Here is a 26,387-nt window from a genome sequence, read left to right as displayed (position 1 = left end):
GCTGGGTCAGACCAAGGGTCCATCAAGCCCAGCATCCTGTTTCCAACAGAGGCCAAACCAGGCCACAAGAACCTGGCAATTATCCAAACACTTTGATCTTTGATAACGCCTGCATACATTCCCCTAAAGCCCCATCCTGCACACCCATACCATGGTCTTACCACACACTCATAAAAGCTCACCTATACATAAAGGAAGCCTCAACCCCCCTACCCAAGCACAGCAACACCATACACTTCAGGAAACCCTGCTCCACAGATGACTTAATCACCTCAATCACAGACTCCCTCCGCAACCTGGACCTATGAAGATCGTTAGTGCAGCTAGTGTAGCTGGGTTCAAAAAAGGTTTCCATAAGTTCTTGGAGGTGAATTCCATTAACTGCTATTAATCAAGTTTACTTAGGGATCAGCCACTGCTATTAATTGCATCAGTAGCATGGGATCTACTTAGTGTTTGGGTAATTGCCAGGTTCTTGTGGCCTGGTTTGGCCTCTGTTGGAAACAGGATGCTGGGCTTGATGGACCCTTGGTCTGACCCAGCATGGCAATTTCTTATGCACTTATGAATGGTGGTTGTTTTTCCATTGTTACACTGTAGATAGAGTCTGGCTTCTTGGGGTTTCCATTTCAGTTTTTGTCTGCACATTGCTGGTTCTAATTTATGATCCTTTATTCTCTATTTGGTAAGGGTTTTCTCTGCTCTGTGCCCGTGACCAAGATGAGAGATTTTGCTAATGCGTAGTGTCTGGGTAGGGATCTATAGCAATCGGGTTTGTTTTGTTTCCCCAGTAGATGATGTATTGGTAATCTGGGACCCAGTGTAATATTTACAGTGCTGCTTTGTCACAGGTAGGGTTATTTGAGTTAGGATAATTTTGCTGAATAGGTTTTGTATTAGTTCACATTGTGTCTGGCAGTGGAAGGAGTTTGTGCTGCTGTCACTGAGGTGCCTGTCTGGATGTGGTATGATATCTGCCTCTCTATGTGTTTGTGTATATGATTGTACCTATCAGAAACCTGAAGAGAATCAAGTCTGGAATTTTGAGCTTCTGGCTGGCAGCGTGATTGCCTGCTATTTGGCAAACAGTTCAACAGCTGATTGGTTGATGAGAGACTATGACATGCTTAACCCAACTTTGGTGGGTGGGGTACAACAAGTTGTATGGATGGAAGGGGGTCCCCTAGGCTCAAAAAATATGCTCACCCCTGCTCTAGAGGATTAGTGCAGAATCCTGGATCTCAAGTGCCATAAACAAGTTTGCTTTTCCAACTAACCAGCTTATTACAATCACTTCATGATAAATATCCTGAAAACCAGGCCTTTTTTTGGCTCTTGAGAACCCAGGCTTCTGCACCCCTGCTACAGAGGGGTCCATTTATTATGAATTACCAAATTGATGGCATGTGACAGTGACCAATATCTGCAAATAAATAAATAAATATATATATATATATATATATATATATTTATATATATCTTGCTGGAAAGAATATATTCTACCCGTACAGTATATATTGCAAATGTGATATAATCTGTGGATAAAACAAGAAAAATTGCCACAGTAACACTCTCATGGCAACACTGTCAACCAAATGTACTTCTCGGCCAAAAATGTTCCTTACATCAACTATTAAAGGTCACATGTTTGATTTAACAAAAAAGATCTTGCTTGTAGTCAGCATAAAGCAGAACAATAAAATGTGTTTGATAACAAAATCACACATACATACTAATATATGACTAGATACAAACTCTACAGGCTCTCATGCCAATCTCATATTCGGGCCGATTCAATAAAATGCATGGGAGAGCCGGCGCTCCGAGGCGAGTGCCTGCTCAACACACGCCCAGGCCACTCTTCTGGGCGTGCGATTCAGTATGCAAATGAGGGCCCGCGCGTCCTAGCGCCTCCTTATTGGCAGCAGCAGTGGCTGTCAGCGGGTTTGACAGCCGACTTAATTTTACCGGTGTCGGTTGTCGAACCCGCTGACAGCCACGGGTTCAGAAAACGGACGCCGGCAAAATTGAGCGTCCGTTTTCCAACCCGCGGGCAGATTTTTTATTTTTGGGACCTCTGACTTAATATCGCCATGATATTAAGTCGGAGGATGTACAGAAAAGCAGTTTTTTCTGCTTTTTTGTACACATTCCTGGGGCAGGCGTTAACTTCCGACAGTAAAATGTGCGGCATTTGCATGTTGAGCACGCTATTAGTTTTGGGGGGGTTGGACGCGTGTTTTCCACGCACTATTACCCCTTGCTGTATAAGGGGCAATAGCGCGTTGAAAACGCGCGTCCAAACGGGGGCTAACGGTGCGCTCGGCCTGAAGGAGAGGGTCGGGGACAACAATCAAACAATGAACAGATTCTCTTATCAGCTTTGCTTCTCCTTCACTGTTTCAAATTAGCTCAGGTCAACACTAACTAAAAGTTACTCATCTCAAAAAGCACTAAGTAAAATGGGTGACAATCAATGTGTCAACTCCAGTCAACAATTCTGAATACCCGCCCTCCCCAAATCACACTATTTCTCACTCTTTCCAGCAATCTCAAGAGAAGTTAAGAGAGGACTGCAATCAAGACTTAAAATTACTTGTTCAGATTTTAAAATATTCCTTCCTGAAATGGACCGAAATATATTTGAACTTGTCAATCCAGTATCTTCATGATCATCAACATTAACAAAACAAGCAAAAAGCAAATGTTGCTTACCTGATGTAACAGGTGTTCTCACAGGACAGCAGGATGTTAGTCCTCACAAATGGGTGACATCGAGGATGGAGCCCACCACGGAAAAACTTCTGTCAAAGTTTAACAGAACTTTGACTGGCCCCTACTGGGCATGCCCAGCACGGCACTGACCCTGCAGCCAGCAGGGGTCTCCCTTCAGTCTGATTTTCAAAGCTACAGGCAGTGCCGAAAAAGTAAAAATAAAACAAACCCAACACCGCGGGGTGGCGGGCGGGTTTCGTGAGGACTAACATCCTGCTGTCCTGTGAGAACACCTGTTACATCAGGTAAGCAACATTTGCTTTCTCACAGGACAAGCAGGATGGTTGTCCTCACAAATGGGTGAGTACCGAGCTGAGGATGTCCTGACTTGCACCAAATGCACCCAACGGCGTGCAACAGGCACAACAACTGGGGTGGAATTTGGGAAAGGGCATCCGCACCCTACCGGGCAGGTGGAAGAGTGTTTGTACATCATGTTGGAAAAAGGTTACGCAAGACAGATTGGCCGAAGATGGAGTCTTGTCTTCCAGCTTTGTCCAAGCAATAGTGGGCTGCAAAGGTATGGAGAGAACTCCAGGTTGCAGCTTTACAGATGTCAGGAAGCGGCACCGATCGAAGGTGTGCTACTGAAGTCGCCATGGCCCTCACAGAGTGTGCTTGAACACGGTCTTGAAAAGGAATGCCAGCTTGCTGATAGCAAAAAGAAATGCAGTCCGCCAACCAGGAGGAAAGAGCCTGCTTACCCACAGGTTGTCCTAACTTGTTAGGATGGAAAGAGACGAATAATTGAGTGCTCTTTCTGTGAGAAACTGTACGGTCTAGATAGAATGCTAGAGCCCGTTTACAGTCTAGGGTATGCATAGTCTGTTCTCCGGAGTTGGAGTGGGGCCTGGGAAAAAAGATAGGTAGTATGATGGATTGATTGATATGAAACTCCGAAACTACCTTAGGTAAAAATTTAGGGTGAGTGCGGAGTACCGCCCTGTCTTGCAGGAGTTTAGTGTAAGGCGGATAGGTGACTAAGGCCTGTAATTCACTAACCCTGCGAGCTGAAGTGATAGCCAAAAGAAACAACACTTTCCATGTGAGATATTTTAGGTCACAGGAGTGAAGAGGTTCAAAAGGTGGCTTGATAAGGCGACCCAGAACCAGATTAAGGTCCCAAGATGGGGCCGGCGGACGTAAGGGTGGCTTTAAATGGAGCAAGCCTTTGAGGAAGCGTGTTACCAGGGGTTGTACTGAGATAGGACGACCCTCAATACCTTTATGGAAGGCGGCTACTGCACTGACATGCATTCTGATGGAAGAGGTTTTAAGACCTGATTCTGATAGATGCCATAAATAGTCCAAGAACTTAGAGATTGGGCAGGAAAGGGGATCAAGGGACTGAGAAGTGCACCATGATGTGTACCTTTTCCATTTATATGAATAGGATCTTCTGGTGGAGGGCTTTCGTGAAGCTATCAGGACACGAGAAACCGAATCCGAAAGGTTAAAAGGCTGAAGGACTAACCTTTCAACATCCATGCCGTCAGGGACAAGGCTTGGAGGTTGGGATGGAGGAGGCATCCGTCGTTTTGAGTGAGCAGATGCGGATCCGTTCCCAGAGGGATGTGCCTGCGGATGGAGAGATCCTGGAGTATGGGAAACCACACTTGGCGTGGCCAGTGGGGTGCTATCAGGATCATGGTTCCTCCGTCCTGGCGAAGCTTCACGAGAGTCCTTGACAGAAGAGGAAGTGGAGGGAATGCATAGAGCAGACCTGTCGTCCACTTGAGGGAGAAGGCATCCCTCGGCCGAGAGTGCTGGCTCCGAATGAGAGAGCAGTAATCGTCCACTTTGTGGTTCTGAGGGGACGCAAAGAGGTCTATGCGGGGAGAACCCCACTTGTGAAACAGAGAGGTCGCTACCAGAGGATCGAGTGACCACTCGTGTGGTTGGAAGACACGGCTTAGTTGGTCTGCCACTACATTGTCTACTCCCGGCAGGTAAGTGGCCCTGAGGTTCATGGAGTGGGAGAGGGCTTCTGCCCAAATCTGCGCAGCTTCCTGACACAGAAGGAAGGAGCCGGTGCCTCCCTGCTTGTTTATGTACCACATGGCCACTTGGTTGTCTGTCTGGATTAAGATGATCTGATTAGATAGATGATCTTGGAAAGTTCTGAGCGCGTAGCGGATTGCTCGTAGTTCCAAGAAATTTATCTGGTGTTCGGCTTCCTCTGGTGACCATAACCCTTGAGTTTGGAAATTGTCCACATGGGCCCCCCAACCGATGTGGGAAGCGTCGGTGGTTAGGATTACTTGTGGATCCGGGAGGAGAAAGGGTAAGCCCTGAAGGAGGTTGACTTGAGTCGTCCACCAGGTTAAAGACAGGCGTAGCGCTTGTGTGACTGTGACTATGGAGGACAGAGGCTGAAAAGCTTGAATCCATTGGTGTCGCAGAGTCCATTGTGTTATTCTCATGGCTAGTCGGGTCATGGGAGTGACTTGAACCGAGGATGCCATGTGACCTAGGAGAACAAGGAATTGGCGAGCCGTGGCAGTGTTTTGAGACTGAAGCTGGCGAGCTAGGTATATCAGGGTTTGAACCCTTTGATGAGGAAGGTAAGCCTTTGCTTGTAAGGTGTCCAAGTCTGCTCCAATGAAAGATAAGGTTTGAGATGGGACTAAGCAAGATTTCTCGTAATTGACAAGAAAACCTAAGGAAAGGAGTGTTTGAATTGTCAATTTTAGGGAGGATTGAGCAATCTGTTGGGTGGAGGCCCTGATTAGCCAATCGTCCAGGTAGGGGTAGACGTGGACACCTTCCTTCCTGAGGAATGCTGCTACCACGACGAGGCATTTGGTAAAGACCCGTGGTGCAGATGCCAGGCCGAAAGGTAGTACTCGATATTGGTAATGGTTTCGGCCTACTAGAAAACGCAGGTACTTGCGATGTGATTGTGTAATCGCAATGTGGGTATAAGCGTCTTTGAGGTCTAGAGAGCATAGCCAATCCCCTCTTTGCAGCAGAGGGAGAAGCGAGCCCAGGGTTACCATCTTGAACTTTTCTTTTTGAAGGTACTTGTTGAGGGCTCGGAGGTCTAAGATGGGACGAAGCCCTCCTGATTTCTTTGGTATCAGGAAATACCTGGAATAGAATCCTCTTCCCTGCTGAGAGGGAGGGACGGGTTCTATAGCGTTTGATTGCAAAAGAAGTAATACTTCTCGTTGTAACTGAACCAAGTGGCTGGTTAGGCTCCATGCCTGTAGAGGCGGGGAGTCTGCAGGAAGAGTAGTGAAGTTGAGGTGGTAACCCTGTGTTATAATTGCTAGTACCCACTGGTCTGAGGTGATCTGTAGCCAGTGGTCTAAAAAGTGGCACAGTCGACCTCCCACAGGGATGGCTGGAAGAGGGGTTTGGCATGTGCTCTCTACAGGGAAGTCAAAGGCCCGCCGCAGGCCCAGGGGGTGGGGCTACTGTAGGTCTTTGCTTCCGCGGTTGACGTGGCTGAGCTCTGTTGGAAGACCGTGCAGGTCGAGGCTTAGCCGATGGAGGGTAATACCGACGTGGCCTAAAGAACGACTTTTTAGAGTCTTTCTTAAAGGGTTGTTTGGAGGTCACCTCAGAAGGAGTGGATGAGAGTTGTTTCAACGTCTCATGGTGATCTTTTAACTCTGCTACTATTTGTTGAATTTGGTCACCGAACAAGTTGTCCCCTAGGCAGGGCAAATCAGATAGCCGGTCCTGGACCTCTGGGCGAAGGTCTGATGATTTTAGCCAAGCCCAACGTCTGGCTGAGATGGCTGTGGCTGAAACTTTTGTGGAAGCATCGAAGATGTCATATGCAGTCCTAATTTCATGCTTCCCAGCCTCAAACCCTTTAAGGAGGGCTTGAAGCTGTGGTTGATATTGCTCAGGTAAGGTGTCTGCATATTCCTGCATTTGTTTTAGGATGGCTCTGTTATATTGAGTCATATATAGCTGATACGAAGCTATGCATGAAATTAACATAGCTCCGTGATACACCTTTCTTCCTACACTATCCAGGAATTTGTTATCCTTGGTAGGCGGAGTTGAGGAGTGCGGCTTCAGGCGCTTAGCTTTCTTTTGAGCTGACTCAACTACAACAGAGCGATGATCCAATTGAGGCTTCTGAAAACCCGGTGCTGACTGGACAAGGTATGTGGAGTCAGCTTTCTTATTAACTGGGGAAACTGATGAAGGAGACTCCCAGTTTTTCTTAAGAAGGTCCAGAAACACCTGGTGAATAGGGATGGAAGCGATGATTTTGGGAGCATCCAGAAACTGGAGTAGTTCCATCATCTGGTGTCGGTCATCTGTTTCTGATTGTAGCTGAAAGGGGACTATCTCTGACATCTCCTTCACAAAATTAGTAAACGAGAGATCCTCAGGAGGAGAACGCTTTCTACTCTCTGTAGGGGATGGTGGTGAAGGTAAATCTGTGTCAGAAGAGGTATCATCACCCCAGGTATCATAGGGATCAAGCGGAGCTTGAAGCCCTGAAGGTCCTGGTTGAGGGTCCTGGATAGTAAGAGGAACCACCGAGGGTATCGAGTATAATCTCGATGGCACCGGTGCGGAAGATGGAACTGTAAATGGCATCGAGGGCATCGGTGCTGTCGATGGAATCGGTGCCGGCCTTGGAATCGGTGGAACCGAAGGATATATCGGTGGCGAGGGATGAGAAGGCACCGATAAGACCACCCCTGAAGGGGGAAGTAAGAACGGTGCTTCCCCTCCCGATGATAATCCAGTCGGAGACGGTGATATTGTCGGTGCCACTGGAATCACCGATGGAAGGGCCTTTAGAAGCGCTTCCATACGGTGTAGTAACGGTGCTAGTGTTCCCACTAGTGGCTCGATGGTCGGTTCCGTACTCGGTGGCGAAGTCGGTGCCGGAGTTGGTGCCGGGGTCGGTGCCGGAGGATGTTGGAACTTCAGCATCGCCTTTTCGATGGCCTCCTGGACCAGCCGGTGCAGTTCTGCCCGGAGACCAAGACCCGGCTCGACGGGAGAGGGAGGCTGAGGCTGAGCTGGAGGGACCACCGTAAACGGTGGGATCACGGCTCCCACACCCCGAAGGGGTGAAGGTTTCCTCGGTGCCTGCGAACGAGACGTGGACGGTGCCAGGTCCGATCGAGGCTTTTTAGTCGGTGGCTCGGTCCGTACGGAGGTCGATGTTTCTGGATCCTCGACGGGCCGAGACTTGTGCCGTCGATGGCGATATTTCTCTGGTCGATCCCCTCGTCCATCCGGGGAAGGGACTGGAGTCGACGGCCGGGAAGTCATCGATGGTGGACGGTCACCGGAGGGTTGACGATGATGGTGCAACTTCGACGGTGCCGGCTCCGATGACGTCGATGCTATCGATGGCGTGGGGGTGCGAGCATGGAAGAGGAGCCCCATCTTCTCCATCCTGGCTTTGCGACCTTTGGGTGTCATTAAGGCACATTTGGTGCAAGTCAGGACATCATGCTCGCTGCCTAAACACAAAACACAGACCCTGTGAGGGTCTGTGATTGACATAGTCCGGGTGCAATCTGGACATCGACGAAACCCCGTCGCCATGGCCTTAGGCCAAAAATTTAGTCGCGGGATTGGTGACTGTCGATAGGCCTCAAGGGCCAAACTCGACGTAAGTCAGCCAAAAACGGCAAAAAACTTACCGGAGTTCCGTGAGATGAAAAATTAGTCGAAGGGAGACCCCTGAGGGGCAAATTTTTCTTCAGAACAAGTATTTCCGAATTCCTGTCAGGAACGTGGATAGGAGCTCCTTTCGCCGCGTGGCAGCTGCTGCGCGGAAAAAAGAAGACTGAAGGGAGACCCCTGCTGGCTGCAGGGTCAGTGCCGTGCTGGGCATGCCCAGTAGGGGCCAGTCAAAGTTCTGTTAAACTTTGACAGAAGTTTTTCCGTGGTGGGCTCCATCCTCGATGTCACCCATTTGTGAGGACAACCATCCTGCTTGTCCTGTGAGAAAGTGTGTTCTCCCACCCAAGTTTACACAGACGTGGGCGAGGCACTCTTGTGTACTCTGCATGCAACCTAGAGATAAGACCTCCTCCAAGTCCACATAAGCTGATTCACATTCCTGTGCACACACCTTATACTCCACATGAAATCTGTAAGGGCACACTATAGTGGATTACCGCATGCTAGCTTCTTTTCACAAGCAGCCAGAGGTTTTTTTAAGCATACGGTGACGGTAAGCATGTTCTCCCAAAATGTTTGCACACTATCAGATTTGACCATCCCAAGCCCCCAAGTGTTCATCTCAAATATGAACTCAACCCATTCGCTGGTTTATCTGCTGCTAGATGATCTTTGCTGTACTTTGTATAGAAAGCCTAAAAAAAGCCTAAAAAAACTGAGCATTCTAATTTACCATCTGTTCTTTGGAACCTAATTTTTTTTTCTGAACTCCTCTCTTTACTTTATACATTTTCAACTATGTTCATATCCCTTTGTGCATTTAATTAAAAAAAAACCCCACTACTCTAAGCGAGTCTTTGTCTGCCTGCGAAGAGGGGAATGAAACAAACAAAGAGGGCACTCAGAAAGGCAACTTTTGTTAATTTCCCGTGTCAGCACTACGACGACTGGGTTTTATTAAAACCTGCCAGAAGTGAAGCCCGCCTGTGGCATTCTGGGTCAATTTGCTCAGAGCCAGGGGGGTAAGAAAGGAGGGGGTTGGCGCACTAATCATCCTAAAATGCTGAAGGGTTTTCCCTGGCACCCGTACTGCTTTCCTTCCTTATATTCTGTAAAACTGCTAACAAATAGAAATCTCCAGCGCAGATGCTTCACAGAAAGTGCCAATTCTTTAAAATTTTCCTTTTTGACCTCTGCCTCGGTCCCTCGTGTCTTTTTTTTTTTTTTTTTTTTACAGGCAAAGGGGATCCCATTTTAAGGCACGGACCCACTTAAAAGTAAAACCTTGGCATTCAGTGTTTTTTTGCAGATGGAACTTTACCCGATATCGTCACCAATACATTTAGGCCTTCCAGCACGTCCATCTGTTGGAACCGCCTGCGATTGATTAGCGGGTACACCTTTCCCTGGCCACTTCTGTCCAGCAGCATCAGTCCGCTTTCAGTGCCCACCAATAAGTTTACCCCTGGACAAAAAGGAGAAAGAGAAAAATACACGAGTGTCATCCGTATTCACCATGCTGGATCACAAGCTTCTAAATTCATGCACTTCTGCGAGTGGTATGCGTTGGTTGATATGTACAGATGTATTAAAAAAAAAAAAAATGTAAGAAGGAAAAACAGGGAAGAAAAGCTCAGATCAGAAAAATGAACAACAGATCAGCAATGCTCTTAATATGTTGGCTCACTGGTAAAATTCCACATTAAAGATGGCAAATGAAAGCCGCTATAATGAAGAAACATATCGCGATCAGTTGGTTTATTGCTGATGGAAATGGTAACCCACACGTCCAAAAATGCTGTAGCAGTCCCAAAAGAAATAAAGAATCATTTATGAAAATGATGCAGTACTGGAGCAAAGATGCCATCTACATAACAATTCCAAGACGGCCAGTCCTACAAAATGAACCCTCTGAATGGGAGCATTTTTTTGCATCCATCTGCGTGTCTGCGTCCCCAAACGATGCACAAATGGATTCGGGACGTGAAATAAACGTTTGGATTTGTTTAAGATCCCAGAATTAGCAATTAGGAAGCCTCATGGAAACTATTTATTCTCCATAATTGCTCACACCCCATAACAATCCAATTTCATAAGCTTAAATGCACAAAATATAGGCATCCTTGATCACCACTCTATCTAATAATCAGATAAAAGGAGCACATTGCCATATCAGTGAGAACATGTTCAAGTTAAGGACACTGACAGAGCACAGATCAATGTGTAAGTTAAACCCACTACCAACAGAAGGGGGCTAAAATGAGGGCAGCTGTTTTTATAACGGTGCGAGTACATGAATACTAGAGAGCTGAAGGGACTTCAGGGTATTGTCCAAAGGATTTAATGGAAAGCCAAACATCCTGAAAGTAACAACCAACCTGTACTTGGCAGCTGAGCCCACTAACCTCAAACTATCTACTGCCATCATAGGGTGAAAGAACAAGGCAAAAAAGTGTTCCATAATTTAGGTGAGTAATTGCTTTGCAAAGCCCCAACCAAATTTACATGCAGCAAATTGAAGAACATGGACTGCTGAGTAGGAACATTCAACAGCCATAGCCACAGCTTCTGATTTTAAGTTAAAATAGAAAACCAATAGGACACCCCCCCAATGGGGAAACTTTTTTTTTTTTTTTTACTTTTATCTGTTGACTTCATACAGCCGCTGAGAGTCAAGCAGCAGTGTGCTGCAGCTGGATGACCTCAAAGCAGGCTGGTAGCGAGCCCAAGCCTTGCCAACACAAGAAAAAAAAAAAAAAAGTGGCACACAGCAGAGAGGGAGGGAGGGAGCCAAAGTCATCTCATTAAGAGGAACAGACAGGAGGTATGAGCAGAAAAACAGGAGGGAGAGGGAGGGGGGAGGGATCAAGAGAAGTAAGGTGGAAAGGGGTGAAGAGAGTGCTATGGAGAAAGGGAAGTGCAATGGGAGGGACCAGCTCAGCCACGCACATACCCTGCCGCCCCACTCACCCTATTCCTTCCTACCCCACTCCATTTCCCCTCCTCCTCATGCCACCACGTTTAATTAAAGTGACAATGTACTAATGTTTCATATTAATGCACAAAATATAATAGTTTGGATATTCGTGAGTTTCATGCTACTTTGGATTTTTTTTTACTAATTCATATTAATGCACAGCAAATTAAAATTCTTATCTCACTAAATTATGGTGGTTCTAGTTCTTTTTTGTTGCTGGTGTACTGCCTGCATTGGGTTCTTCATCCTATAAGCTTTTACTATGTTTATATACAATCAAAGTCAAGTTTACTCTAAGCTCACTAAAACCCAAAAGCCATTCATAGCTGTCACTATCACCACTTCTCACTACCAGGAATTTACTGTATTAAGCTGCATGAAAAGGTTGTACAATGTAAAAACATTAGGAAAATGTGTACACAATTATAGCAAAAAAACCCCAAAACAACCCTTGCATTGTTTACAAATATGCAATGAAAAACACTGAAGACATTACATAAGCAAACCAGCAAAGGGAAAAAGCTTTTTTAAAAATATGAAAACAGTCAAAAGATAAAGTTGAGCTTTCTTGTTCAGTATTAAGTTACATTTTCTATTTCAACAAAGAAATCTGGCACAGCTGTGTTTAAATAGACCCCACTCAAAGTTAAACTATGGCAGAAGATGGCCTGACAGTTTACAGAAGCAAAACCTCTCTTATGCAGTTATGTTAAGGATACATGTCTACTTCCTGTTCCAAATTCTGTCAACTGCAATTGTCTGTGGCATGTTCCTTCTAAATTCTATATTGTGGGTGGTTACAGAGATGGAGTTAAGGCCATTTGCTTGCTGTATTTTCACTAGCATTCTCATAAGCACTAGTTGATTTTTTTTCCTTTTACACTATACTTGGTAAATATACTTATATATTCTTACATCACATACAGTTATTAGGAAGGGGTTGTGAAATTTTCCCCAAGTGTATTCTCATACTCCCCCACCGGCTCAGCCCCCCGTGACAGCGGCTTCCTCCTGGAGTGAGTCGATCCAGGATCCTATGAACTGGATTCTTTGGGACAGGATTAAGTTAGACTTCGGGGAAATTCATAATGAACCATAGTGACTGAAGGAGCTGAATCACCATCTGCAGCAACTCCAGGATGCCCTCTTAGGGTTTGCCACAAATCAGTATCCGGGTATTGGGAGGAAGACTCCCTGCTGCTGCCGGTGAGCAGTCACTATCGCAGAGCATTCTGTAAACACACTCAAGGCAGCAGAAAGCAAATAGAAGGACCCTCTTCTCTGATTGTGCATGTCCCCCGCCACAAATCAGAGGAACTTCCGACATGCTGGATGAAAATGGGAATGTCCGCATATACATTAAGTCCCAGGCACATAGCCAATCCTTTGATTTAATGGATGGGAGAATTGGCTGGAACAGATGAGTTTTTCTCAAACTAGCAACTTGTTCAAATTCCGAAGATCCAGAATGGGTCTCAAACCACCACTATCGCTACCCGCCACCCCACCGCACCCTACTTCTTGGGCATTTAAAAGTACTGGAAGAGAACCTGAGGAGAGATGAATTCAATGGCCTTCTGCTGCAGAAGAGAATTCTAGTTGCAGCTAAATAGGTTGAGAGGAGCTGGATCTGTGTGCCACCACCAGTCAAGCTCAGGAGAGGACAAGAACCCACAGTAACCCGCTCTATAATTCTCAGGACCCAATCGTTCTTCGTGATGCAAGTCCATTCCGAGAAGATGGATTGGATACTCCCCCCCAGTGGGGGAAGGCTGGAAGGTGGCTGCTGGGAGTGTCAAAATCCCATGCCATGCTTCGGCTGTGGCGATTGTTGTGCTTTAGTCTTTCTCCTTTCTATTGGGCATGACTGAAGGGGAGCTGCTGTGATTGAAACAGTGGGGCCTGTTGCCTCTAAAAAGGAAGCACTGACTTCCTATAGAAGAAAGATATCTTGTAATTATCTTACAAGATATCTTGTAAGATAGGACCTTCTGGAAGCACATTGGTCCTTTGGAACAGTGAAGAGCAATGCAGAGTGGATTGATGCTTTCTTGATCAGCCTGTCTCCATCTTGTTCACAAATGTTTTTTTACCATGAATGGTACCATCTGCCAGACAGCCATGCACTTTGAGCCTGCTTCTCCAAAGCCAAGCGAGCCACCTGGCTTCAAAGGACACCTCTGATCTAGCCACCATATCTACAGCATCATACATTGACCTAATCAATGGCTTATCGCAGTCCTCCACATTGGCAAGAGATCATTGGAACAAAGTTCACCAATATTACAATCCTGTGTCAACCAGCAGTTCCAGCTTCTGCACACACTTCTGCAGGTACTGCATCATAAAGAGTTGGAATTATGTCTTCTTAATGAATGTATTGAGGGTCTGCTGGTCCTTCCCAGGAGACATGTTAGAATATTTCCTTGGGCACTTTGCATGCTTTAAAGCTGTTTCCATAACCAGTGTGATGAGGAAGCTGGACTAAAGTGATCTCACATGGAATGACAGCATATAAAATGTTTAAATAAATAAATAAAATCTTGCATGCCATCTGCCAGTAAGATATTGGGTTCTCTCACATCCTCAGTTGCAAGTCCCCTTAAAGATCACGGATAGGCAAAGACAAATTCCACGGGGATCTTAATGAAATGCAACAGCCCAAAGACGTTTGCTCTAGGATCCTCCTCGTTCCTGAGAATAATAGATAATATACTCAACATCTTCTCTAAGAACCTAGAATTTGGAATTTAGATTTAATTACTCCCCTTTTCCAAATCAGAGCTCAAGATGAGTTGTAACTCAGGTACTGTAACTCAGGTTTTCCAGTGGCAAAGGATGTCTTGGTAATGCTGGAGAGGGATAAGAGGGTATTCCCATGGACTAATTTCCTGAACACTGATCGGAGTTTTGATCAGTGCTCTTCCTCTTGGAGCTTTAGAGGCCCTTACCTTGGCCTCAGTCATCTCTGCCATCTGAATTAGATGGCAGAGATGACTGAGGCCAAGGTAAGGGCCTCTAAAGCTCCAAGAGGAAGAGCACTGATCAAAACTCGAATCATACTGATCCCTCCTTTTCTTCCCGACTCGTTAGGGAAGCCAGGATTCAAATCCCACTGCTGCTAGTGAGATTGGGCAAGTCACTTCATCCTCCAGTGCCTTAGGAACAAACTGTGTGAGCTCTTGTGGACAGGAAATACCTACAAGTACCTGAATGTAATCTGAAAGATTACATTCAGGTACTTGTAGGTATAAAACCTGAAAGACCGAATATAAATTAAATAGAATAAATAGGAGGTGATGCTATCAGGAAAGATTGGGCGACAGCATCAACTGGACTTCCCCCTAGTGGGTGAAACTTTCCTGAAAGACATATGAGCAACCTGGGGACCTTCTGGAACTGCACTTTGAAAAGTGGTTCCATTCTTCCCTTATTCTCTGGGATGGTATGATCCCAGATCTGTAACATCCCGCCCTTTCTTAGGAATCACAACTATAGTGGCGTCCATCAACCTATGTGGAAAAGCCGGGTTCATCTGCAAATGATGGAAACCTGAACAACGTGGGACCCGTCTGAGGGAAAAATACTTTATAAAAATCCAAATAACTGGGCCTGCACACTTCCCCTTAGGGAGCAACTTGACCGCTATCTGTATCTCTTCCAGGGTTATCGGTGCAGCTAGTCTGCGATTCTGCACCACTGTCATGAGGAAGATGGAGCAGACAAGTACTGATTGATGTCTAAGGGAGACAGGTCGTCCTCCTTGATGTAGAGATGAGCACAAAACTTAGCAAAGTTACGATTTATACCTGCCATCTGCTAAGTAAAAGCTCCAGAGACAGTATGAATTCCAACTATTAGCCTGTTCACCCTCTTGTTTTCGCAACAGACCCGCCATGAAAGATCCAGGTTTATTGCCATGTTTGTAGATATTTTCAGATACCAAAAGGACCTGTCCACCTGACCTATATGAATTCCTGTCTTCAGCCCTACACTTCTGCAACTCTTTCCTTACATGCCTAGAACATTTTGCTTTACGTTGGCATTCCAAACTGGCTATGCTTCCAGAGGGAGAAGCTTCACATTTTAACCTCTGCTTCTTAAGAGGACTCCCAAATCCTATAAATCACCCCTCTCAGCACCACTTTAAGCATTTCCCATATCAGCACCAGGCTATAATCTGAAGTGAATGAACCTGGAAAAACTGATAGATTTATCAGCTCCTTAAATCTTCCCTCCCCCAAAAAGGACAAACAGTTTCCATGTTCTGTCCCTACCCCCAGCTGTGTCCGAAGGGAGAAAAACAGGACTATGGTCCAATAAGGCAGCCGACAGAATAGCTGACTCCCCCCCCCCATGATGGAGTCTAATTTAGTAGAACACAAGATCTTCCCAACTTTTAATATTTCACACCACTGTGCAGGACGATTGGGCAGGCAGGACAGAAATATCATTGCTATACTAAAAATATACAGATTTTCCTTCCAAAAAGGACAATTTAGCAGAGATGGAGAAGATCAACAGGGTATTAGGAATGTCAGCCTTATGGTGCTAGGAAAATAAATTAAAGCTAAACACCCTCAAATCCAAACTATTATGGATTGGGATAGGTACCCACTTGTGTGACGGTAAATCAGGTGGCTATTCCACTAAATTTCTTGGCTTGAAATTCAAGGCTCCAGTTTGATACAGGTCTTAGCTATGTCCTTTAAAAGTAAGGTTCTGCTTTGGGCATCTATGGATGGTTTGCCAAACGTGGTCTCTATACATTCAACCAGGGCCATGTGAGAAGGGCTGGAGGAAAGGAGGTGAGGTTGGGAGATGAAAGTGAAGAGGAAAAAGGAGATGGAACGAGGAGGGGATGACGGAAGGTCATTTGGGAGTTTTAAGAAAGGCTTAGGGATGCGAACAGGGCTGAAGAGCTAACTAAGGGATGCAAAAGGGGGATCGACTGAAAGGGCAGTTTATTTTTAATTTTTTATTTATTTATTTATTTATTATTTTTATATACCGACATTCATCTCAATTGAGATATCACACCGGTTTACATTCAGGTACTGTAGGTATTTCTCTATCCCCAGAGGGCTTACAATCTAAGTTTTTGTACCTGAGGCAATGTAGGGTAAAGTGACTTGCCCAAGGTCACAAGGTTTTTATTCTGCTTTTTTTCAGGCACTTCAAAGGTGGATTTCATTCAGGTACTGTAGGCTGAGAGAGGGGTCCACTGGATGACAGGAGGTTAATAGTAGAGGTCCTCTGGATGAAGGGGGTTGAAGTTGAGACAAAGGATTAACTAGAGAAGGTGAAGGTTGAAAGAAAGAATCAGCTGAACGCAGGGAGGGAGACAGCTGAGCAACTGTTGAGGGCGACCTCTGGGGTCGTGTGAATTTTCGAGTGTCAAAATGGGGTCATACTGGCTAAACGTTTGGGAAGCCATGACGTAGGGAGAGTTGATAGTATGGGGAATGTGTTATGGAATCTGGGATTGGACGTGGACTCAGACTGGCGCTCAGGATTGCTTTTTGAAGAAATAGTTTAATTATTAATACTGTAGAAAGAAGGAATATTTTTTGTGTGGGTTAGAGAGGGAGATTTTATGATTTATTTAATTTTATCAGGGACCTTTGTTTTCAGTTATTTTATTTTTCCTGGGAATTTCAATGTTGTAACAAAAGAATTCAGTGGAAAATGACTTAACAGGAGAAAAATCTTTCCACCCTGGAAAAATAAAATAAAAACTATTTATATTGTATAGTAGCTGAATCTTGTTGAAATTCCACAGATGGTCCTATTCACAGCACTGCCACCCAGCCTGACTCCATTCCTGTCTTGTGCATATTCGCAGCCCCTTCCCTCAGGCCTGGCTCTGCCTCAAACCTAGCACAGTCATTTCATTTCTCCTCTTGCATGATCCAAATACCATAATCCCATCCTCCTCTCTTCCAACCTGCAGCCAGCACTTATTCCTCCCCCCTAACCCAGCACAATCAGAACTCACGTTCACTCCTGCTCAAACCCATTGCTCTGCTCTCCCTACCCCCCCCAACTTGAACCCCAGTTATCTTATCCCTCCTTCGCCTCCCCCTCCACACACACCAGATCCAAAACTAGCAGTCTCGCCCCATCCTTCCCCTTCCCTCTTCCAAAATGAATCCAGTGCTCTGATCCCTACACCCCACCCCAGTCTGACCTGAACTCCTCACAATCACCCTTCCTTTCCATCCACCCCAAACTCAGCAGACCCATTCTTCTTTCCTGTTTCCTCACTCATCCCTCCCAATCTCCTCCGTCCCCTGCCAAACTGGATCCAACTTTCCACCATATGCCATTCAAACCCTCTTCCCCATTCCATGGGTCTCTCTGGCTCCCTCTGATCCTGGGGCCCAGCAGTTCTCCCTTCCAGGCTACCCAATTCCTAGTTCAGTGGCCCATAACATTCAGAAGCCACCATCACCCCATGGCTAAGTGTACTAAGCCACCTGTCTCACCACGGGTTCATAACCCCAAGGCTCCAAGTCATCTGGCAGCCATCGTCCCACCTATTGCACGTGTGCTGCAGATGTGTACAGTGGCTGATGGGGCATGCCCATGCAGGCCTCCAAGTATACTCTCCCCTACATGGTCCACTGTTCCTGGGGCTCTGAGGAAGAGGCGGGGGTGTGCAAGTGACAGAGAGGTAAATGACACTCAGTTTACAAAGGAAAAGGTTTGCGTGCAACTCGCAAAACTGAATGTAAGCAATGTAAATAAATTAAGATAGCTTTCGCCCACTATTGAGGTCAGACTAATGGAGTCACAACAAAAAGGTAAGGATGGTGGATCTTGAATCCAGCAGGTTGCACGATTTGAAACAACGTGGTTTTACTAGAGGGAAATCATAATCAATCAAATTTGAGCACCTTGACTGGGTGACAAAAGATTTAGATTGGCGCAAAAGGTGGATGTGGTGTAGTTATATTTCAGCAAAACATCCAATACTTTCATTCAGGAGAGTCTTAAGCTGAGCGGCCTAGTGTTGGGTCCTAAGATAGAAATGGTTTAATTTATAACAGAGGGTGGTAGTAAATGGAGTTTCTTCTAAAAGAGCGTGTGGGGGGGGGAGGGGGGGGAGAAGGGGGTATCAGTAACATTATGTAACATTGGACCTGGATCAAGTTCTGTTTAATTCCTTCATAAATGATATTGCAGAGGGGTTAGAAAGAAAGTGGTCTCGATCATTTGCAATAGGATACACGTTTCAAATGAAATGGAAAAAATGAGAAGGCAGCTTAAAGTGGGGCCAAAAGTTGAGCACAAAAAAAACAAAACAAAACACACAGACATACATTTAAGGTGAGGTAATCCAAGAAATTATTACAAGATTGGAGCACATCAGTGCCTAACTCCTTAACAGGAAGACGACTGTGATGTGATATCTGATGTTAAGGTGCACAGCAACAGTATTACCAGTAAAAACAAAAAGGATAATTCATTGGTGAGAGCTCAATGAGGATCATATTTTAAAAAGGATAGAGGCAGTAGTTTTAGTATGCAGAGGACATACTTTCAAAAAGGTTCAGTCTCTTCACCGTATGCCCCATGAAATGAGACTGAAGGACAAATGTATACCAAAGAAGAGAAGACAGCGAGATAGGGTAGGATAGAGATATTCAGATATCTCAGAGGTATAAAAATGGAGGAGCAGAAGGTATTGTTCTGTGCGAAGGACGGCTCAGAAGAGCGTGTAGACTGGAGTGACACACGGAAACATTTCTTCATAGAAAGGGCCAAGGGGGGAGGGGCTAATATATGGTTTAGCTTCCCAGTGGTGGTATAGACAAAACCAGTAACCGAATTCAAGTTCGGGACAAGCACAAAGGATCCTTTCTTGAAAGAAAACAGCCTAGATGGTCCCAGTGGTCTTTAGCTGCCGATTCCATTTTTCTAAGTGTCAAGTCTCAGTCTGTGCCCACTTATAAACAGCAGCTATAGACATCATCCTCCTTTAAAAAGAACCCGTCATCAACTAGGGTTGTAATCGTGCAAGCTGTAAAAAGTTAGTAGCAACAAATCTCGGCAAAAATGTTTTTCATATTTCATGCATTTATGCACCCTCTAGCCAAATTTAACATTAACAAAACAATGTTTAACACCGATATTATTGGTGATATACAACAACCCTTATCACAATACATGTATAAACAGCATGATTTTATTTTAAACTATTCAGTCACAACCCACACTTGCATTTCAAAGGACGAAAGGTAAACAACAAAAAGCACAATGCTGCTATTTCAATGGATTTCTAATGACGCAAGACCATGTGCCCCTCAGGTAACACCTCTAGTGAACAAAATGACTCATGACAGGTTAATTGGATTGTCTATAGTTTTATTTCATAGCTATGGTATTCCACAGCCCACAACAGTGTCGTTAAGGCAGATCTGCTTTAAAAGGATTTTACAACCTTTATGTATTATGCAATATTCTGAAATCATACAAGTAATTATGTTCATCAGATATCAATTGAACATTCTACTGCGAAGTTACTTTAAGCAGATTAAGATATGCTAGCCTGCAAAAAATAAAATTAGCTAATAAAGTGCCAAAAGTGGTTGAGTACAGATCATACTTACTAGATTTAAGATTCAAGTTATGCACAAAACATCTTACACTGTTAATGCCAGGCCCCTAAGAGACTTAAAAGCTTCCATTTTTAAACATTTACTAACTTTACAAACAACTAATTTTATATCCAGATACTTTGCTGGTTCTCTCAAACTGTCTGAAGAAAATCCACAATTATGCCTTACAATCTTAGGGAGCATCTAGCAAAGAGGATCACAGACCACCTCACGCTTGCTGGGTCCTATTGGTCCATGCTGACTATACCACCACCAGTGTGTGGCGGCAGTCAAACAAGCAAATAGAATGCTAGGAGTTATTTGGAAAGGAAGAGAACAAAACTGAAGTAATGCCTTTGTATAGATCCATGGTGCAACTGCACCTTGAATAGTGTACACAGTTCTGATCGCCCCATCTCAAAATAAATAAATAAATAAATAAATAAATAAATAAATAAATAAAAGACAGCGGACCTAGAAAAGGGCTATAAAAATTATAAAGGGATGAAAGAACAGGTAGAGAGGATTGTTTACTCTTTCAAATAATAACTGAACTAGGGGACGCTCCCTGAAACTAGCCACTAGAAGATTTAAAAAAACGTCGCAGGGTGTATTTTCTCCACTTAGGGCACAACTAAGCCATGGAACCTGTTGCCAGAGGACATGGTCAAGGCAATTAACATTGTGGGGTTTCAAAAGAGGATTGGACAAGCTCCTGAAGGAGAAATCCATAAGCAGTTATTAGCCAGGTGGACTGAGAAAAGCCATCAATTATCCCTGGGAGTGAAATAGATCAACAATTTGGGATCTGTTGGGTACTTGTGACCCAAATTAGTCACTGAGACAGAATGCTGAGCTTGATGGACCTTAGGAAGTGCCATGTTGGGTCAGACTATGCTCTTATATGATATATATATATATATATATATATCATACACTGCATTATACTGATCAGGTTTCATCATATGAGAGGCAATTTGTAACAGTAGTCCAAAAATGGTTGCTAGCTATGATCCGATTAACTATTATCTGGTATTTGGTTAATGTGATTGGAACATTGTCCTGTAATTCACTCTGAATGAGCTAACACTCCTGGAATTGCAGACTATAAGTATTACACTGAGGTTTTATTGGAATTTTTTTTTTTTTTTTAAAGTTCTTTAAATTGCCCATGGCAAATAACTTATCAGTAAAATTTTAAATGGAGTACAATCTTCCTTTAAGGATGTTAGTGACAATAATGCTATGGCTGAAAGGTTTACGAGTGTTTGCCTTTCAACTCCATCAAATGTCACTGCAGCAGAGCATACACGTCTGGTACAAGTTTGTCAGAGATACACGCTACAGCTAATGCAATTATGATTTACAGTGGAAAAGAAAAACAGATTCCACTTGTGCACTTGCTCTATGTTCTTATGATATGACTAACATGCGGAATTGCCCAGTTATACAGCGCCTGCCTTTCTACAGACAAAAAACTCAAAATGACGATGAAAAAACATTGATTAAATGTCAAGTAGATAATGGAGTAGAGAGCAGGTATAGCAAAGGGTAAGGGACAGAGGAAAGAGTAGCACATACCCCATAATGCAGCACATAATATCTCAGAATTGAATCTCTTCTTGTATTTGCGAATCTCAGGGGTGTCGCTCTGTGGTCGTGTGTTCGTGGGATTCACATTAACAACTGATCCTTTCCTGGTAGGATCTTGCCTCATAGCATCTGGTCTCAGTGCTTCACTAGAAAATCCCACTAAAAGGAAATTAGTATTTTTATGGTTAGCTTCCAATATATGAACATACAAGAGATAAGCAACCATATTTAAAATATATCCTCCTCCTCCCCTTTATTCTTCTTATACTGTAATGCTAACATTCGCATTATATAAAAACCAAAACTACTACATTAATATTGAACTTTGCAACATTGAAAATGAAATGGACATTAAAACTGAACAAAATATTGCACTGTATTTTGCTTTTGTTACTTTAAAGTAGAGGTATGAGATGTGAATGCATGTGTTATGTTTGCTTGCAAGACTGCAAAAGTAGTAACAATCAGTGTGAATCCTTTCCCAAGTATTATGCATGATCCTCTATACATCCCCATACACCTTGCCTTCGTTTCTGTCAGACCTAGGATTAAATACTGGTCAAATCCTCCACACAATAGCCTTATCCTAAACTCGGTTCCCCTTTAATTTGGCTTTTCTTTCCATTCTCTTTCCATTTTTTTTTCCTGCAAACTATTTATGAACTGAGGATACTAAGTGCTAATGAGAAGTTAGTGAATGAGATGACAACGACTGAAGATGCAATGCAGCATTACTGCTCAATCCTGTCAAACCCATGATAACTCGGCAACTCAACTGTCTCATTGTACTCCACATGTTTTTGTGGAATCAGTCCAACAATCTAGCTTAGCCAAACTCATCTGGAAAAGATTTCAGTTTGCAGTTCTTTATCGTCTTACTGTGGGGGGAGGAGGAAAGCAAACTTACCCACTGAGGTTACAGTTGTTCCACTAGAAGGAGAGATTTGCAACAATCTGGGGTCTATAAAAGGCGTAAACGAAGAGGAGGATTTGTGTTTCTGGAGTGTGTTACTAGCGGATTGAGTCTGCAATACAAAATTCAACTCTGTTAACATAAGGTCAAATGAAAATAGAAAAAAAAAATTATTAAACTTCAAAGAGCTATGAAAAAATGTTCACCTTGTTTAAAAATACTTCCATTATCCCTAGGCACATAGACATTTAGAAGTAAAATTATAGTAGCAAGCTACAGTCCTCACTACTGCCAAAAAAAGACATTTTAGACAGGAGAAGCACAAGCACTTCTGTGCAACCGTCTGGTCCCAGTATGGAAGTGAAATAATCTGTGCCAAAATCAGACACGTATACTCAAATAATATGCTTCTTTCCTGGCTTTCAGATTTTATTTTGATCAAATGAAGTCTAGCCTTGCTAAGGTGCTGCGGTACACAAACCTTCCTTGACTTAGATTTTTCCGTCCCATTAAACGGCAGGAGAGTGGCAAGCAAGGGTTCAGTTAGTCAATGACAGTTTATATAGTATGAAAACACATCAATTGCACGCAAGCTGACTTTCCAGCGGGCAAGACTAACAAGGTTAAAATTATAATTACCTGATGATTTTCTTTCCTAGAGTCCTGCTAGACCAGTCATTATGTATGGGATTTCCCTCCTCCATGGCCGATGGAGACAGAGGATATTTCTTTTATGACCACACTCTGGTCTATAAGGATGATGGGGCACTGGGTCAATGCCAGAAGCCTATTGCCGAAACACTGTGACCACTATAAATCCCCCTATGCCATACTTTTCAAACATATATTACAGCGTACTGAAACCCTTTTCTGAGGGAAGGATAGAAACAGACAGGAGGAGGAGGAGGATTCTGCCGGGTGCAACTCACATGATGCCCTTAGTCCCACACTGATCCTAATTGCCCCTTGTCTTTCTGGGTGGGATCTGGATTGGTCTAGCAGGACTCAAGGAAAGGAAAATCAGGTAATTATAACTTAGCATTCCATATCTTCCTGCTAGACCAGTCATTACATATGGGAGTTACCAAAATTTTCTCTTGCTGGGGGAGGGAGAAAGACAGGGCTGTCTTGCCAATCCTTGCCTCAAAGGCAGTGTCTGCCTTGGTCTGCTCTAAAGAATTTGTCTTGAAGTTCAGACTGTGAAGTTTTTCTTACTTAAACATCACATGTGATAGAGCTTTCTATGTTGTAGAACCTACCCTGTGGAATTCCCTTCTGGATGTTCGCGATGTTAAATTAAAGCGTAACCGAAGATATTTTGGCTTGCAAATGCGGAAATAATACACAGTCAGAGGAGTTCCTGAAGCAGCATTGGACGCGAAACGGGCACGTCGAACTGCACTCTGATATCGTTGGAAGGGTAGCGCCCTCCATGGACTGTGCTCCGTTCATCCCCGAAAGGGAAGTATTCTTGAGCTAATTCACTCAAGGAATATTTTATTTAAAAGAAAATTAAGAAAAATTGGTAAAACAAAAAATGAACAAAAAGTGTCTTACACACAAGTGAATCTATGACCTATGATTAAAGATGATCCCAATTGCGGCTTGACAAAGAGCAGAGATGCCCAAAGAGACCACAGGATGTTTTGAGGGTCAACAAATCACTTGTATGAATATTGCATAGTTTGAATTTGGTACCGACTATCCTACTATTAGAAGTAATTTCAAGAGAAATTGACGTATAATCTATTATTTATCAAAAGAAACAAACAATTGAGTGGATTTCCTGTGGGCCAACATGCAGTCCAGATAGAAAGCTAGAGCACGTTTGCAGTCCAAGGAATGCAGAGCCTGTTCTCCTGGGTTCGAATGGGGCCTGGGAAAAAAGGTAGGTAGGATAATAGATTGGTTAATATGAAATTCCAAACCTACCTTTGGCAAAAATTTAGGGTGAGTGCAGAGCACTACCCTGCCATGCAGAATTTTAGTGTAAGGCAGGTAGGTAACTAATGCCTGTAATTCACTAACTCTGCGAGCAGACGTGATCGCAAGAAGAAAAACTACCTTCCAGGTGAGATAGCGGAGATCACAGGAGTGGAGAGGCTCAAAACGGAGGTTTCATGAGCCGTCCCAAAACCACATCAAGGTCCCAAGCAGGGGCAGGAGGGCGCAGTGGAGGTTTTAAATGGAGCAAGCCTCTCATGAAACGTGATACTAAGGGTTGCATGGAAATGGAGACATTACCTATACCCTTATGATACGCAGACACTGCACTAACATGCACCCTGACAGAGGAAGTTTTTAGACCTAACTGACAGGTACCAGAGGTAGTCCAGGAACCTCGCAATGGAACAAGTGAAGGGGTCTATGGACATGGAAGTGCACCAGACCGTAAACCTCTAGAACGATAAGACCACCTTGTTGAAGGCTTTCGTGAAGCCACCAGGACTCGGGATACCGACTCTGAAAGGTTAAGAGGTTGGAGTATTAACCTTTCAACATCCAGGCCGTCAGAGACAGAGCCTGGAGGTTGGGGTGACGCAGGTACCCTTCATTCTGAGTTATTAGAAGGGGATCCTTCCCCGGAGGGATGTGCTGGCATACTGATAGGTCCTGGAGGATGGGAAACCACACCTGGTGTGGCCAGTGGGTAGCTATCAGAATCATTAATCCTTTGTCCTGCCAGAGCTTCATGAGTGTCTTTGAAATGAGAGGAAGTGGAGGATATGCATAGAGACCGCTGGCCCAGGAGAGGGCGAACGCATGTCTTGGTTGCGAGTGATGACTGCGAATGAGAGCAGAAGTTGTCTACTTTGTGGCTGTGGACCGACGCAAAGAGGTCTATGCGAGGGTAACCCCAATGTTGGAATATCGTGTTTGCTACCGCGGGATTGAGAGGCTACTCGTGCGGATGGAAAGTGCGACTCAGCTTGTCCGCCAACACATTGTCCACTCCCAGCAAGTAGGTTGCTTTGAGGGACATCGAGCAGGAAGGGCCCAAGCCCATATCTATGCAGCTTCCTGACACAGGAGGTAGGAGCCCGTTCCCCCTTGTCTGTTGATGTACCACATCGCAACTTGATTGTCGGTTTGAATCAGGATAGCTTTGTTTGATAGGCAATCCTGAAAGGCCTTGAGGGCATATCTGATCGCCTGTAGCTCCAGGAAATTTATCTGGTGTTTGGCTTCCTCTGGAGACCAGGTTTCCTGAGTCTGCAGGTTGCCTACATGTGCACCCCACCCGAGGTTGGATGCACATGTTAAGGTAATTTGAGGATCTGGAGCCTGAAATGGAAGGCCTTGAATGAAATTGGAGTGGTGCATCCACCAGGCTAGTGACAGACAGGGCTATTTTGTAACCTGGATAATGCTGGACATTGGCTGACAAGCTTGAATCCACTGGCATTTTAAGGTCCACTGCATTACTCTCATGGTGATGTGAGCCATCGGAGTGACATGCACAGAGGACGCCATGTGACCCAGCAGTATGAGAAAGTGACAAGCAGTTGAAGATACTTGAGTCTGCAGTTGATGCGCCAGAGATGTTATGGTGAGAGCGGGATCCTGGGGGAGGAAGGCTTTTGCCTGTATAGTGTTTAGGTCGGCCCCAATAAAGAATAGGGTTTGGGATGGAACTATCTTGGATTTGGGATAGTTGATTAGAAACCCTAAGGAAATCAGGGTGTTGATAGTAAGACACAGGGAGGTTAGCACACCCTGCTGAGTGGAGCCCTTATCAACCAATCGTCGAGATAAGGGTAGATATGCTCACCCTGATTCCTGCGGAAGGCTGTGACCACCAACAGGCACTTAGTGAATACTCGTGGAGCGGACGCCAGGCCAAATGGTAATATACGGTACTGGAAATGACGGGGGCCGACCAGGAATCGCAGGTACTTGCTATGAGATGGAG

At 44.5% G+C, this 26,387-nt stretch overlaps 1 protein-coding gene across 9 annotated transcripts in view; it reads right to left on the bottom strand.

Moving 5' to 3' along the window:
- The window catches only part of MAP4K4 (mitogen-activated protein kinase kinase kinase kinase 4), a 491,439-nt gene that overhangs the window by 61,459 nt on the left and 403,593 nt on the right, over window positions 1–26,387 (bottom strand). For all 9 annotated transcript variants that reach the window (XM_029604813.1, XM_029604806.1, XM_029604807.1 and 6 more), the window contains 3 exons: window positions 22,469–22,586; window positions 21,550–21,720; window positions 9,710–9,853 (listed from right to left, as the gene is read on the bottom strand). In XM_029604813.1, coding sequence (XP_029460673.1) covers window positions 9,710–9,853; window positions 21,550–21,720; window positions 22,469–22,586 — 433 coding nt within the window. The remainder of the gene's footprint in view (window positions 1–9,709; window positions 9,854–21,549; window positions 21,721–22,468; window positions 22,587–26,387) is intronic.

The sequence above is a fragment of the Rhinatrema bivittatum genome, chromosome 5 (genome assembly GCF_901001135.1).
Source record: "Rhinatrema bivittatum chromosome 5, aRhiBiv1.1, whole genome shotgun sequence".
Lineage (NCBI taxonomy): Eukaryota > Metazoa > Chordata > Amphibia > Gymnophiona > Rhinatrematidae > Rhinatrema > Rhinatrema bivittatum.
Note: the sequence above shows the minus strand (reverse complement) of the source record. Positions and strands in the feature narration are given on the sequence as shown.